Source organism: Drosophila elegans, unplaced genomic scaffold (assembly GCF_018152505.1).
Source record: "Drosophila elegans isolate 14027-0461.03 unplaced genomic scaffold, ASM1815250v1 contig_814, whole genome shotgun sequence".
NCBI lineage: Eukaryota > Metazoa > Arthropoda > Insecta > Diptera > Drosophilidae > Drosophila > Drosophila elegans.
In genome coordinates, this window is record NW_024546167.1 from 15351755 (window position 1) to 15366030 (window position 14276).

The 14276-nt window shown below is 41.9% G+C and overlaps 1 protein-coding gene across 2 annotated transcripts in view; it reads right to left on the minus strand.

Annotated features, from left to right (window-relative positions):
• Nucleotides 1-91: 91 nt before the first annotated feature.
• Nucleotides 92-14276, minus strand: part of LOC108149301 (centaurin-gamma-1A) — a 57668-nt gene continuing 43483 nt past the window's right edge. For both annotated transcript variants that reach the window (XM_017276751.2, XM_017276752.2), the window contains exons 2-8: nt 8292-8524; nt 4334-4475; nt 3750-3884; nt 2384-3685; nt 1942-2059; nt 1502-1877; nt 92-1387 (exon numbers count right to left, since the gene is read on the minus strand). In XM_017276751.2, the coding sequence (XP_017132240.1) occupies nt 1064-1387; nt 1502-1877; nt 1942-2059; nt 2384-3685; nt 3750-3884; nt 4334-4475; nt 8292-8524 (2630 nt within the window). In that variant the 3' untranslated portion in view covers nt 92-1063. The remainder of the gene's footprint in view (nt 1388-1501; nt 1878-1941; nt 2060-2383; nt 3686-3749; nt 3885-4333; nt 4476-8291; nt 8525-14276) is intronic.

Below are 14276 nucleotides of genomic sequence, written 5' to 3' on the forward strand. Positions count from 1 at the left end.
TCCACTTATGTAACTGAAAGATATTTAATCCCTGGTTAAACACCCAATCGTTTATGGTTAAATAAAAGTTTAAATTTTAAAATGTTTAATAGATTTTTATTGAAGGGTTTTTCTTTTGTTGTTTTTGTTTTGTGATTTTTGTGTGCTACTTTTCCTTCCAATTAAATTGAGTTTGTCACGTTGTGTGGTTTGTAATTCGTACAAATAGCGTACACAATATAGGGGGGTGTATACATATAGTAATATTTATAGATTGATTTATAACTATTTTGTATAATAGTTTTGAAATACTTTCAATTACATTTTTGTCTACTCAGATTAAATACCATCAGAATGTTTAATTCCGCAGTATAGTCCGTTAAACGAGTTCTTTTTTGTTGGAATTTATATAGCAAAGAATTTTGTGAATTGTGAGTTTGGTTCAGCATAAGCTACATTTTGGGGCGTGTTCATTTGATTTAACCGATTATCAAGCAATTTCAACTATGTATGTATATAATATATATATATGTTCGTGTATATTGTTTAGTATAAGTTTGTTTTTGGCTTTAATCTTAGATTCATTTCGTTTATACGTATATTTTGCATCAGCTTGTATCTATTGTTAGATGTTTATAAGTATGTTTTTTTCTTTTTTGCGTAGTCTTTTTGCAATCTGCTGATGGTTATCGAGAGTTACAAGATAATATTACTAAATAATTGTTTTGCAAACGATATAAAAACCTGCACACGATAAAAACAATAATAATAGTAATAGTACGTAATACGAAAATAATAAATTATACACTTGAGATTACAACAAGGCTGTACAGGTTTTTTTTTGGCTTAGAAACTAAACAAACTAAAAAAAAAACGTAAATAAAACTTGTGAATTTCCATTCAACGTTCGCCAAATAATAATAATATTAAAAACATTTGCACAACATTTCTAAAACCTAAACACTAAACGCTATACAATTTTTCCGTTCAAATTTAAACTTGTTCCTTTACGAACAACAAAATCTAATGAATTGTACAAATTGCTACGAAAATTCACATCCATCTTATATCAAATTTAACTAATTCAGATCACACCTGAGACGGACTTCTCGTAGGGCGTGCCCAGCGTATCGCGTCTCCTGGGCAAAGTGCCACTGGCCGTAAGAGGAGCTGCCTCTGGGCAGCCCAATCCCTCGAGCAGCTCCACCAGCGCCGTCGTGTCCTCGACATTGTATTGGGGAGCAGGAATGCCACCGTTTGTGGGCGGAGCGGGAGCCGGAATCGTGGTGCCCGCCTGGGCAGCTGCCGCGGCCTTGATCGACTTGGCGGTGGCCAGCGATTGTGCCGCCCGAGCGTAGGCCAAACAAGTGCGACCCTCGTGATCCGTGTGCTTAATGTTGGCGCCGTTCTGCAATAAGAACCAAAAGACATTAGTAACAACTCAATTTTGTATACCCCTGCAGGGGCCATTAGATTTCAGTCAAAAAGTTAAAGTTCTTGTTTAATGTTAAAGTTAACTTACCCATATGAGCAGCTGTGCTATGGCCAGATTGCCTATGGCACAGGCCAGCAGCAGTGGAGTGCGCACATCCCGGGCACTCACATTCGCATTGGTCACCTCGGACGGGCAGTTGGCCAAGATGGACACAATCGACTTGATGTCCGCCCTGATCACAGCCTCAATCAGCTGCTGACCCGGACTCGGGCTGGGATGCGCTGAGGATCCATTGCCCAGTGGGGTGAGGAACTCCTTGGCCTCGTACTTGCTGCGCACCCATCGCTCCTTCTCCTCCCGACTGGCCTGCGACGTGGGCTTCACCCGTTGCCTCGTGTTCGACTCCCATACGGAGTTGGCCAGACTGTTGCCAATGGCCAGCATCACACTGAGATGGGGGGATCTGGATGGGCATTAGGGAATATGTTAGTCTGATATCAAGTCGGAAATAAATCAAAAAAACTTACGGCCAGTCATCCAGGCCCAGAGATCGAACCTTGGATATATGCGAGCCAAGATTGCGATGCACGCCCGAGCATTCGATGCACATCAGTACGCCCAAGTTCAAGCTAGCCCATTCAGGATCTGGAAAAAGGATAACACAATTGTTAGTTAGGGGTTTAAGGAAAGACTACAACATTAAACCAAAAGCTTTTTTTATGATTTAAAAGTAACATTTAAAATGCCTTTAGTGATGTCGTTACATGAGTATACTACACAAACATCATCTTCCAAAGAATTCACGTTTGTACTAGCTTGTTGGTCACCAAGATAACAACCGTTATTGAAATTTTAAAATCACCATCAAAAAAATGTATCTTAATTTATGTTCCGTTTGATAAATAGTTATTTGTGTGAACATTTTAGATGGAATCTTTTTTTTTCGAGAAAATTTAAACTTCAACTTACTTGGCGCTCCACAATCGACGCAGAACCCATTGCCGGGCACCCGCTGGCGAATGGCCAGCATGGCGGCCAGATCCGTGCTGGTGGCCTGCTTGGTCTTGCTGCTCTCGATGCTCTGCAGGCTCTTGAAGATCTCCTGCTCGACGGCTGCCACCCACTCGTCGCGCTCCTCGGAGTTGGCGGCCTCGAAGTGCCACTGCTTGGAGTCCAGCGACACGATGTAGAACTCGTAGCCATCGTTGTCATCCGCCTCGTTGGCCTTCACACTGCTGCTCTTCATGCGGCGATGTCGCTTCTTCACGTTTGGCGTCTGGGCCTCCAGTTTGTTGGCCGCCTCTCCACCGGCAATGAAAGTCTGTGAATTTGAATTGGACATGGCTATGCCCTCGTCCCCGCTCGTCTGCTGTGAGCTGTTCGACTTCAGCGGTTCGCCACCGGCTCCAGTTGCTCCGGATCCGGCGCCGAGCAGCGACAGCTTCTCGCTCAGCTTGCGCTGATTGTCCTTGGCCAGCGTGAGGCAGCCGATGCCATCGCTCAGCGTATTCTGAGCCCGCTGGCCATTGGCCATCAGGGAACTGGTCAGCGCACTGTTCGTAATGATGCTCTTGGAGCCACGCGGCTTCTGGCCCGGCACCTTGACGGTGACGTACTGCAGCGGAATCTCCTTGCCGTGCACATCGTCCATGTAGTCGTGCAGCGAGGGGTGATAGGTAAGCCGGCCATCGTCGCACAGGGTCACGTACTTCTTCTTCCACTCCTTGTTCAAGGACTTGCTGGATCGCTTGTACAGGTAGCCCTGTTTGATGGGTATGGAGCGGCCACTGCCCAACTCGCTGCCCTTCGGCTCCTTCTCCTTGTCGGCCTTCTTCGAGGAGGAGGGGATGAACAGGTTGGAGCGCCGCCTACTCTTGCGGCTCGTCGTGGGCGTGGAGGTGGGCGTGGGCAGCTCCTTGCCCGGCGGTGGCGCCAGATCGCGCGGATCCCTTAGCTGCACTTGGGAGCAGTCGCCTTGCAGCGAACTAGCCGCTCCCGGATTGTATTTGGTGATGTTGTTGTTCTCATTGGTGGTGGTGGTGGTTGTGGAGTTGATGGAACTGCTGGTGGTCGCCTGCAGGGACCACAGCTTCTGCTCCGCCTGGGCAAAGTCCGCACTCATCCGGAGTGGCAGCTGCTGACTGCGCTGCCCATTGGTGGATGGCGCCTGGTAGGGAGCCAGTCCTAGGCGATTTCCCTGCGGCGTTGTGGGTCTCGCCGGCTGCACCTGAGGCGGCAAAGGCAGCCGCTGCGAGAGGATCTTTTGACAGGCTATAAGGTACAAGACTTCGGTTAGACATTTGTAACTGCAATAATTCAGTAGGGAAGGACTCACCATCCTGAAAGACACGCTCCACATTCAGGCCGTAGGTGGCACAGGTCTCGTAGTAGGAGCAGCGCTTCAAATCACTGGCCAACTTCCTGGCACGGGTGTCGTCAATCACGCGAGGATTGCGCTCGCTAATGGCATCTGCAAATGGAGAAAAAGAAATTAATTAAAATTGGTGAAATAAAACCTTTTGATAAGTATTCCTTAAAATTGCTAATTAATTATCATAATGTTACATTAATATCTTGGTGGAAATTATGTATTTTATTAACTAAGTTTTATTGAAATCATCTACAAAAACCTTAAAGGTTATGCCTTTTAACTTAATAAAATAATGTATTAATTAACATCTCTCTAAAACCAAAAATTGGTATACATGTATATATTTAAATATATATTCCTTACAATGCCTAAACAATTATCGTATTATTAAATGTAATTACTTAAAAAAATAAAAGTATATATTGCATTTAAAATATCTAAAATGGGTACATATTTATGCACTTATGGTGCACATATAGTTTTAAATAAACCAAGTACGACATCACGTAACGAAACCAATCCCTTTTAAATACTTAAGTACAACTTACCTTGCGTCCCCACCAAAATCATCGGTATGTCCTGGCCGTTCCGAAAATGCGCCATTTTCGTATAGTAGTTGTAGACGGTGTTGAAGCTGCTCTCGTTCTCCAGGCTGAACACGAAGATTACCGCATCCACCCAGCCAGCGAACTGTAAGAAAAAAGTCGAAATGCAATGAGCAAATTGGGGGTAAAGGGTTGGGCTCGGGATTGGGAAAGCAGAAACAAAGAGAGTCCTGGCGAAAACACAGCGCGTTCTGGGACGCCGCGTCGAGTCCTTGACTTTGCGAGGGACTCCAGGGAGGAATGACTTGGATTTGGCATCGAGACGGGATGGGGAGTAAACAAAATGCGGCGTCTGGCGGAAGCGCGCAAAACAATGGTCATATGCGGCAAGCTTCTTGCTCTTGCAAGGATTTGGAGTTTGAGTTGTTTTTATTATTTTTTTTTTTTTTGTATTTTTTCAGCTGGGCCGAAGGACTCAACACACACTTGAGAAAGTCGCTAATGAAGCACTTGAAGCCTTCTTCTTTCCACTCTGCTCGCCAGTCTCACAAACGTGTGTGTTAAACTTTTTAATGATTTTTGTATGCCCCACACACACACACACACAGTTTGGCAGGATAATGAACTTTTATGTGGAATGTAAACAGCCTTTGCCGTTGGCCGTTTCTGCGCAGGATTCCCATTTGAAGGCAACGCCAGGAAATGGAGTTCTCCCAGTTAATATTGATTGACTGTCCTTCGATTCGATTTGAATCAATTAATAATGCATTGCAGGCGTTTTACCTGGACAAAGTAGCTGAATTATTTATGTAACTCGCTCATGGAGTTCGAGCCACGAGCCACGAGCCACGAGCTTCGGTTATCCTGTGTGAGTCAGCAGGAGCAGCAATTCGGCAATGGAAAAAAAGGCGCCCGCACGCGACGCCAGTCGACAAACAACTGGCTGCTAGAATGTCCTGGCAACGAGGACAGTCGTCTGTGTTGCTGTGTGCATTGTGTTGTGGTGGGTGGTTGGGCTGGCTATGTTGGTTGTGTTGGCTGTGTTGGCTGCGTTGGTTCCTCTTTTTCCGCCTGGCGCCGCCGCCGCCATCATTGCCACTTTTTATGATTTGTTGTGAAAATGTATGCAGAGGAAACAGGAAAGCAAAAACGAAGCATCAGCGCAAAGGGGGTCGCAAAAAAGTTGCACCAAATGGCGACGAAAGGCTCAAGCTCACACAGATACACTCGTTGTAAGGGTGTGTGTGTGTGTGGAAGGGGGGCGGGGAGCGGGGTCCTGCGATGGCTTACTGCACATATGTATGCTGATGACGAAAGAAAACAACTGCAGATGTAAGCACCACAATAAGGAACACAGAAATAAAACAATTTACAAAAGTTCATTGAAAAGAAAAAAAAAATCATAAAGGGGTTGTATTTAAACAACTTAAAACCTCTGCATGCATTTCTAAAATATTTTGTCTTAAAAAAAATATTTTTTTAATATTTGTAATATATATGTATATATATATATTTACCACAATTATAAAATTAATAATTAGCTGGAAATTATATATTTTATTCACTCAGCCTAAAACAAATATCCCTTACTTATCTTTATTTAATGTTTTTAAGCTATAAAAAAATAAAAAAAAATCATTTCATGAGAATTTGAAAATCTATATTTAATCCTTCTCAACTATATATTACTTATCTATAGCACCGCGAGTGTACACCCCCCGTTTAACAATAAGGAATCGACCACTCCTGGTCGTATGCAATATTGTTGTCGCTGTTGTCGTCGTCTCGTGCCTCGTATATGGTAATGATATTCTTCGCTGGGGAAACCGACAAAAAAAGCAACTACAAATGCGACAGAGTGGCGACGAGTCGTCCATTGAATGAGTGATTTCACCCAAAGTTGGGCGACTGTTTTTGCTGCGAGGGTGGGACGACTTTGGGTTGTTCACAGTTTTTGGGTGGGTTGCTGTAACTGTTAACTGTTGGCATAACTTTTGCCGAGTCCGACACAAATGAGGGTTATTTTGCTTATGAAATATGGGTTTATTATGTCCCATAAAGATGTGACTGACACGAGATGGCCAACGAAAGTGGTATAAAATTAGTTGGTTTTGTGAGTTGGAAAGAATTACAATTGTAACAAAAGTTTGGGGGGTCGACTGGAGTTTGTGCACTGAAGTGAAAGGGCTGATTGACAGTTTGACATGCAGCAGATTATGCAATATGCATCAGAAGAAAGTTGCATTGTGGTGCAGTGAAGCGCGAAAAATCGTTTATTAAATTTGTCAGTTCAAGTGACTCTCAAACTGTAATAATGCTAATGTGAAACTTTGTTGTCTGCAAACATTTAAGTTGGGAAAAAATTTTAAAGACTTATCTTTTGAATTATAGCAGCACAGAAAAAATGTTTACCAATAAAACAAAGTGTTCTCTAAAAACAATATGACTTCAAAACTGTGACTTTAAAACTGTAACTCCAAAAACTGTTCCCAAAAGAGCTGTTCCCCTTTGAGCCTTTTAAGCCCTAATCCTTTGTTATGTATCCCAACGATAATTTAGGTCAATCATCTGCTTGACTTGCAAAATTTCTCCAAGCCTTATAATTAAAAAGAATGGAAATAAAAAAAATCGAAATTTGAATGAGAATTGCTAACAACGGGAGAGTGCAAATAGTGAAAGACTGTCAGTCAGCATTGCTAGAGCAAGGATTATAGGGATATTATTGGGATTTCGAGGGTCGCGTGTCAGGCACATTTTTTATAAGCAACCCCCTCTAAACAACCCACCGCCCCTACCCCTCCCCCTCTCCCTCAGGCAAGAGTCGTGTAAATAGAACCGCAAATAAAAAATGAGAGAGACTAGTGAAAAGCAAAAGCAGCTTAAAATTTATAATCCTCACTTTCACCCTTTAAGCCGCAGGCGCAGAAGGCCTCAGCAACTTGGTCATATGGGGTAGCGAAAATTGCAATTGCGAAAATGCAAATGCGAAAACACACATACAGTGTACAGTGTAGTATACGAGTATATCAAAGCCGAGAGCCGAACAAAAGCTCCTTGAGCCACCAGAAGCCTCGGGGGAATCAATGAGTCAAGGCCCCGTGTTCAAAATGTAAATAGCCCGTGGTTAAGTTGCCTTTAATTACGCTACCCAGTCTCGTATATTGACAAAAGACGAATTCAATTGCACTCGGATCGGGAACTTTTGATTGCCCAACTGCAGCTCAGGGGTTGGCAGCAATCTCGGGGCATTGTGTTTATGTGTATTGTGTATTTGGCACTGTAACTGGGACTGATTGAGACTACTGGACCACCTTTTAACCCTCGGCCATGCCGTGGGCCCAGGATCATTGGCTTTCGGCCAGGAGATGAAGATGATGATGATGCTGCATCACGTTCTGCCATAATGGCCAACAAAAAGCAGACACGTTGAAATCGCTTATCTGGCATTGCGACAAGTCCAAAGGCTGCCAAAGGTCGAAGTTCGATGCCGAGTGACTCATGCCGTGTGTGTGTGTGTGTCTGACCCGTCCAACTCCCCAATGTCCAGCAGTCAAGGCAAACTTCGGTGCAAGGAGAAAAGAGTCAACAGAAATAAAAGTGGAGTGGCCGAAAACTTGGATAATTGGTTGCCAAGAACTGTGAAACTGTCTGAATGTCTGCAGGTCTCAAAAGAAAAGTTCTAGGCTTAAGTTCTGCGCATTTCAATCAAATTATATTGATAAATAAAAACCGAGTAAGGGCAACCAACCCCCAGAAATGCTCCCAGTTGATCCCACGTTGACCTCAATTCAAATATTTACAAGATGATAAGGGAAAATTTATTTGTCTACGGCACGGCAAACTTTTTTTTTTTTTGTGACGGCAAAGTGCTACCCCCGGCAATACATCATTTTCCCATTCCCATGAATATTTCATGGCAAGGGGAGCAAAAAACCAGAGAAAACAAACCCCAGAGACTTACCTGCATTTCGGGAGCTCCACCCTCGTCTCGAATGAGCAGCAAGTAGCTCTGGCCGTCGATGAAGACCTCCTTCTTGAAGCGACCTCCTTCGGGCGACTCCTCCTGCATATAGGATCCCGTGAGATAGCGATGCACCAAAGCCGACTTTCCCGAGTTCAGGGAACCGACGATTCCCAGCCTCAAATCGGGTACCGAGCGCGAAATTGTCCATTCCTGACTGTTCACAAACGAATCTGCAAGGGAAAACATCAAATTATCATTAGCCAAAGAGTTTTTTTTTTTAAGTTTTATGGTAGTTGGGGAGAAAAGGGAAACAAAAAGAAAAACAAGCTCAAGCAGCGTAATTAGCGATCTCGGAAAGGCCGAACCCGTTTCCCTTTGACCTACATGTCGCTGCCAAAAGTTTCCAGCTCTCAAGAACAAGAAACCATCCTCCCATCAGTATGCAAATTGGTATGCTCCCCGAAGGAAACCCTAACACAACGCAACACATATATCATCCTTCGAGCATATGTTTAGCCTGCTCGCTTGATTGACAGCAGCAGCACAAATGTTTGCCGGGAAGCTTCCTTTTCAATTTTCGGCAATTGTCTGGCGCTTTTAAATTGTCAGTTTGGTCGAACACTTTTCTGATTTAAATTAGCTCATTGTCAGGTCGCAGTCACTCAATCAGACTTAAGGTATTCGGGGCTTTCAAGGCTGCATAAAATGGTCCATAAATGGGTAGCTAATTGAAATGCCTGGCAACTTGATATCAAGGCGGACCAGCTGCTTGCGGCAGAGCTTTTTTTTCTGCGGCTCCTACAGAGGATCACGCCCGAGTGTGACTACGTGCTAAGCCCGAAATGAAAACACCATCAAGGTGCCACCATAAATCTTTTCCCAAGAGCGAAGGGCCAGGCCAAACCCGAGCCATTAGATTTCCAAGTGCCCACGATCAATTTCACTTCAGGCAAAGGGAAGCCTTTGGGCAAGGCATACTCCTTTTTATTCAATCCAGAACCTAGAAGGGTAGAAGGAGTGACAATGGCTGACCAGTTGAATGGTTGCCGGGCGATGATTTACTGCAAACAGGCAGAGGGATACGTGAAAATTGCTCTATTATGAGTTGTTAAGAGCTGCTTAAGTAAACACGGAGGATTTCTTCCCTGGACTGGAAGATGGACAAGACACAGACATGGACATGGACATGGTTATGGATATGGATAGGTTGTGTCGTCTCAAGGAGGGGTTGTCTTAGGGAACAGGGAACTTGTTTTCCTGCCGCTTGTTAATCGACTCAGACAAGACAAGTTCAACTGGTTTGCTCTCTTGCCTTGCTGACCAGAGCGCAAAATTACAAATTAAAACGAAATAAATATGCCTTTTGTTATATAATACTGGAAACACCGAAATAAATCTGGACAATTGAAAGCGATATGGCAGGAAAAAATTAGCGCGGTTTTGCAATTTGCATGCCCTTTTTTTATTTTTAGTTGAAAAAGATAGAAGAATGGAAATGGGTTTCGGATCAAAGATGGCGTTTGTGGACTGGTTCCCAGTGATCAGTGCTCAGTGCTCGAATTGTAACAAATTGCAGACCGAAAGACAGACAATCCCGTAAAATTAATGGCTCGTCATTAGCCTAAAGCGCTTAGAGTTACAAGCCAGTTACAAATGCGTCTTTAAGTTTGACTAATGATGTCAAATGTCTGGGGTTAACTATCACCTGAGGGAATGGAATCGGGATCCGGGGCGATCGGCTTATGTGTGAAGTTCAAACCGCTGGGCCCAGGGGCAACCCTTTGCTGTAACTATCCCTCAATCCTCAGTGCTGCATCTTTATCTCTGCGGGATCGTAACTCAAACTCATGTCAAATGAGTTTACGTATGCAAACTAGCTAGAGCCCAAAAGACATTCGATTTCTAAATTTTCAATTTACATTTCTTGTTCTAGGCCCAGATCGAGGGAGAGAAAGTGTCCGTGTTTGTTGTCGTTCGAAAAGGGGTTTTGCCTCGGTTGGGATTTGTTTGGCCTTTCTTTTTGGAGTTTTGTTTGTTTGTGTTTATACACTTTTGCCATTGAGGCGATAAGAAGGCCTGGGATTTACAGCTCTTGATGTGGGTTAAGCATTTTAATTAGCGAACAATATGAAATATTCATTTCCTATCTAGCTCTCCTGGAAAACATGTTTTCCCAACAACCAGCTGACCTTATGACCCAAAACTTCAAGATACAGATAGCTTAGTTTTATGACTGACAGCAGCTGTAAGTGGAACTGGAAAACCAGGCTGAGTTTTATCACCAAGAAGTGTGCCAGGCATCCAAGGAAATAAAATATATTATCCCTGAATTCTATTTGACCAGGAGGCGCCAAGGATTGTCAGCGGAATGGTCGTAAAAATGTTTATAACCATTTAGTTGTTTACGGTAGCCACAACAAGAAGCAGTTAGAATTGTCATCGCATATAGTTTTACGACTATCCTTTACTCAAATACAGCTGTAAGATGGTTTGCAAGGCCATAAAACCTCAAGAACATTGATAAAAACATCAAATAGGTCTCACGTAATCATACTACATCATAATGTTACTTAAGAACTGAATAAACAGCTTTGGCTAGGCCACACTAACCTTAACCAGCTGCCATATGCTAACCTTGAGTGCAGTTTAAAGCAACCCCGAACCTCAATTTACGCTAATTAGAGATCCCGCAAATGGCAATGGATGTTTTGATACTTTGGGCATGCCCCGAAAATGGTCAAATAATGTGATTTTAATAAGCCATAACCAAAATAAAAGAATATTTCTCCATTTGCCCTGCCTTTCATAGAAATATGAAAAGCAATATCGATGGGGAGAATAAATCACATGGATGTGAACTGTGTATTTGCATTGGCCCACGAAAATCCTACGATAATATTTAGGTAGGCTGACCGTGTCGACAGTGTCCAGTCTTACATATAGTAGATCTGATCTGGAGGACAACAAAAGGCAATAAATCTCTCCATCTCTACCAGTTCCCTTCCATCACCCTGTTCTTTAGCTGATCTTGGTGTTGGCGTTTCCTTAGCCCTCGTCCGGCACATTCGGCACATCTGCTCCAAAACCAGATTTACTTTCTTTTTGTACTATTTGCCCAGAGATCAGTGAAAGAAGATCACGGCGACTGGTGGCAAAGTTGCCAGCAACCGGCAAGAATGGTTTTCTTTTCCAATTCCTACTGATCCTCTGCTTCTGTCGACCCAACAAAGGTAAAGAAAATTAGCAAAGCCCACAAATGATTCGAGGCAAAAAGGGCGATGGCACAAACAAGAGGAGCTGGCGAAGGAGGAGGAAGTTGCAGACAGACAGGAAAAGGTAGCTAAAATAACGAATAAATAAAGTGAAAGGCGACCAAAAGGTTAAGAGAAAGAAATACAGAAAATTGCTATCATTTCTATTACAAAAAAACAGAAGATCTTGAGTTACTTTGATTATTACTTTGGCATTCCTTATTAAATCATTTAGTGTTGTTTATTTATTTAAGGCGCACTAAACCTGAACTTTTGAAAACAAATTACTTGTTTAACACTACCCGATTCTATTCTAGACTTGAATTTCATGGGCTCACAGTTACATTTACCAAATAATTACAAGTCAAAACTAACAAAACAATAAGTTGTACACCTGAGGGGGTATCCAGTCGTCCAACTGTTGTCATTTTCGAAGAGGAGACCCATAGAAAAGTTCTGCACGAATGATTCCGACACTTCAAGGTTCGCCATCAGCGTCACGCAACCTGAGATGGAATGGCATAGTATAGAATGGGATGGGTGTGTACCAGAAACTGTATCCGTCAGATACAATTCGCCCAGTGTCACGTGCAGGCATACACACATACACACAAGCCAATTCCATATGAATATTCCTGTGGGTGGCGGCAAAAAAAATGACTTCATCGACCAGAAATCCACGGAAAAAACAATTCAAATTGACACAGAAATTCACGCATCATTAGCGAATGCGCCAACATCCAAACAAACAGACGAGCAGATGGCAGCAGCCAATGAATAAATGGGAAGATCTCTCGTTAGCAAGATCTTGCGGAATGGAACATGTGCTGGATTTTGATAAATTAGATTGCGGAGCAATTTCATTCAATTCGCTGTCCAAACACAGTTGAAGGTTAAACCCATACACTCAAAAGACCACGCCCCGTGAGCTAGGGAAAGGGTTAGGGATGTCCTTTTTGGATTCAGCGATCCCTTAAAGATGCTCTGCTTAGGATGCTGTCATTGGCTGAGAGATTTATGTGCCCAGGTAATAAAGCATCTTGATGCCAGTTCCTCAGCGTTGTACTCCATTTTTACTCCTCGCTAAACTTGTTCGCATTTGCACCCAAAAATATATACATATGTTCATAGGCATAGACGATTTCTTTGTTGACGCTTTATTCTGTTTTTGGGTCGTTTATCAGTTTTGGGGCCGAATTGAATTGGTTTCTTTTTTTTTTGTGTTGAAACTCATTTATCATGCCAGCGCACAGGAAGAGTAAATTGCAAAACACGCGGCAGTAAAATAATACAAAATAACAGAAAGCAAATAAAGAAAAAATCACTTGGCTGTAAGCTATGATTTCTTATCGTTCAGCAGTTAAAATCCCATAATGAGGGAAGTGCCGAGTACAAAGTAATGTCTTATCAGCCTTCAAATATTTGTAAAATCAACTTCCTACATTACAAGCTGAAGTTTTAGAGAAAATAACTATTTATGCACTTAAAAATCAAAAGTCATTAAACCTGAAGAACTATTTAAATGGAAAAATAGTTTTAATGTAAAATACAACTCATATTTAAAGAAAAATTCAACGACGAAGTTATTTCCCCATAGCTCTTAATAATCTTATCAAAAACAACCTAATCTGAAGCATAAACTTTTCAATTGAATTGTGTGAGTCCTGTATATGACATCAGAACGTGTATTTTAACCTTACTCAATAGGCTTAACTTATTGAGAATTGAACCATGACGAATTTTCCCCGACTTCTATTGAGAATTTAGGCAAATGTAAATTTTTCTTTTCCCATCCCAAAACGATTAAATGTCAAATTTATGACATGACTCTGTCCCAAGATCATCTTACAACGATCAGAGAAATTACAATTTTTTTCTTCTCATTTTTCCCTAAAAAAAATAGTTCCCGCCACCCTAAACATGATTTTTTATACCCTTGCAGAGGGTATTATAATTTCAGTCAGAAGTTTGCAACGCAGTGAAGGAGACATCTCCGACCCTATAAAGTATATATATTCTTGATCAGCATCACTAGGCGAGTCGATCTAGCCATGTCCGTCTGTCCGTCTGTCCGTCTGTCCGTCTGTCCGTCTGTCCGTCCGTTTATATGCAAACTAGTCTCTCAGTTTTAAAGCTATCTGCATGAAACTTTCCCAAAAGTTGTCTTTCTATTACAGGTAGTATATAAGTCGGAACGAGCCGGATCGGACGACTATAGCATATAGCTCCCATAGGAACAATCGGAAAAATAAATGAAAAAAATTATAACTTTGCTGTTTTTTAATTTTTTGTTTAGTTCTTCGACATTTAGTAATGGTTAAATATTTCCGATTTACGGTTTAAATTTCATCAAAATCGGACGACTATAGCATATAGCTCCCATAGGAACAATCGGAAAAATAAATGAAAAAAAATTATAATTTTGCTTTTTTTTAATTTTTTGTTTAGTTCTTCGAGATATAGTAATGGTTAAGTATTTCAGAATTATGTTTTAATTTTCATCAAAATCGGACGACTATAGCATATAGCTCCCATAGGAACAATCGGAAAAATAAATGAAAAAAAATTATAGCTTTTCTGTTTTTTAATTTTTTGTTTAGTTCTTCGACATATAGCAATGTTTAATTATTTCAGAATTATGGTTTAAATTTTATCAAAATCGGACGTCTATATCATATAGCTCCCATAGAAATAATAAAAATATATAAAATAACTATCTTATAATTGAGCT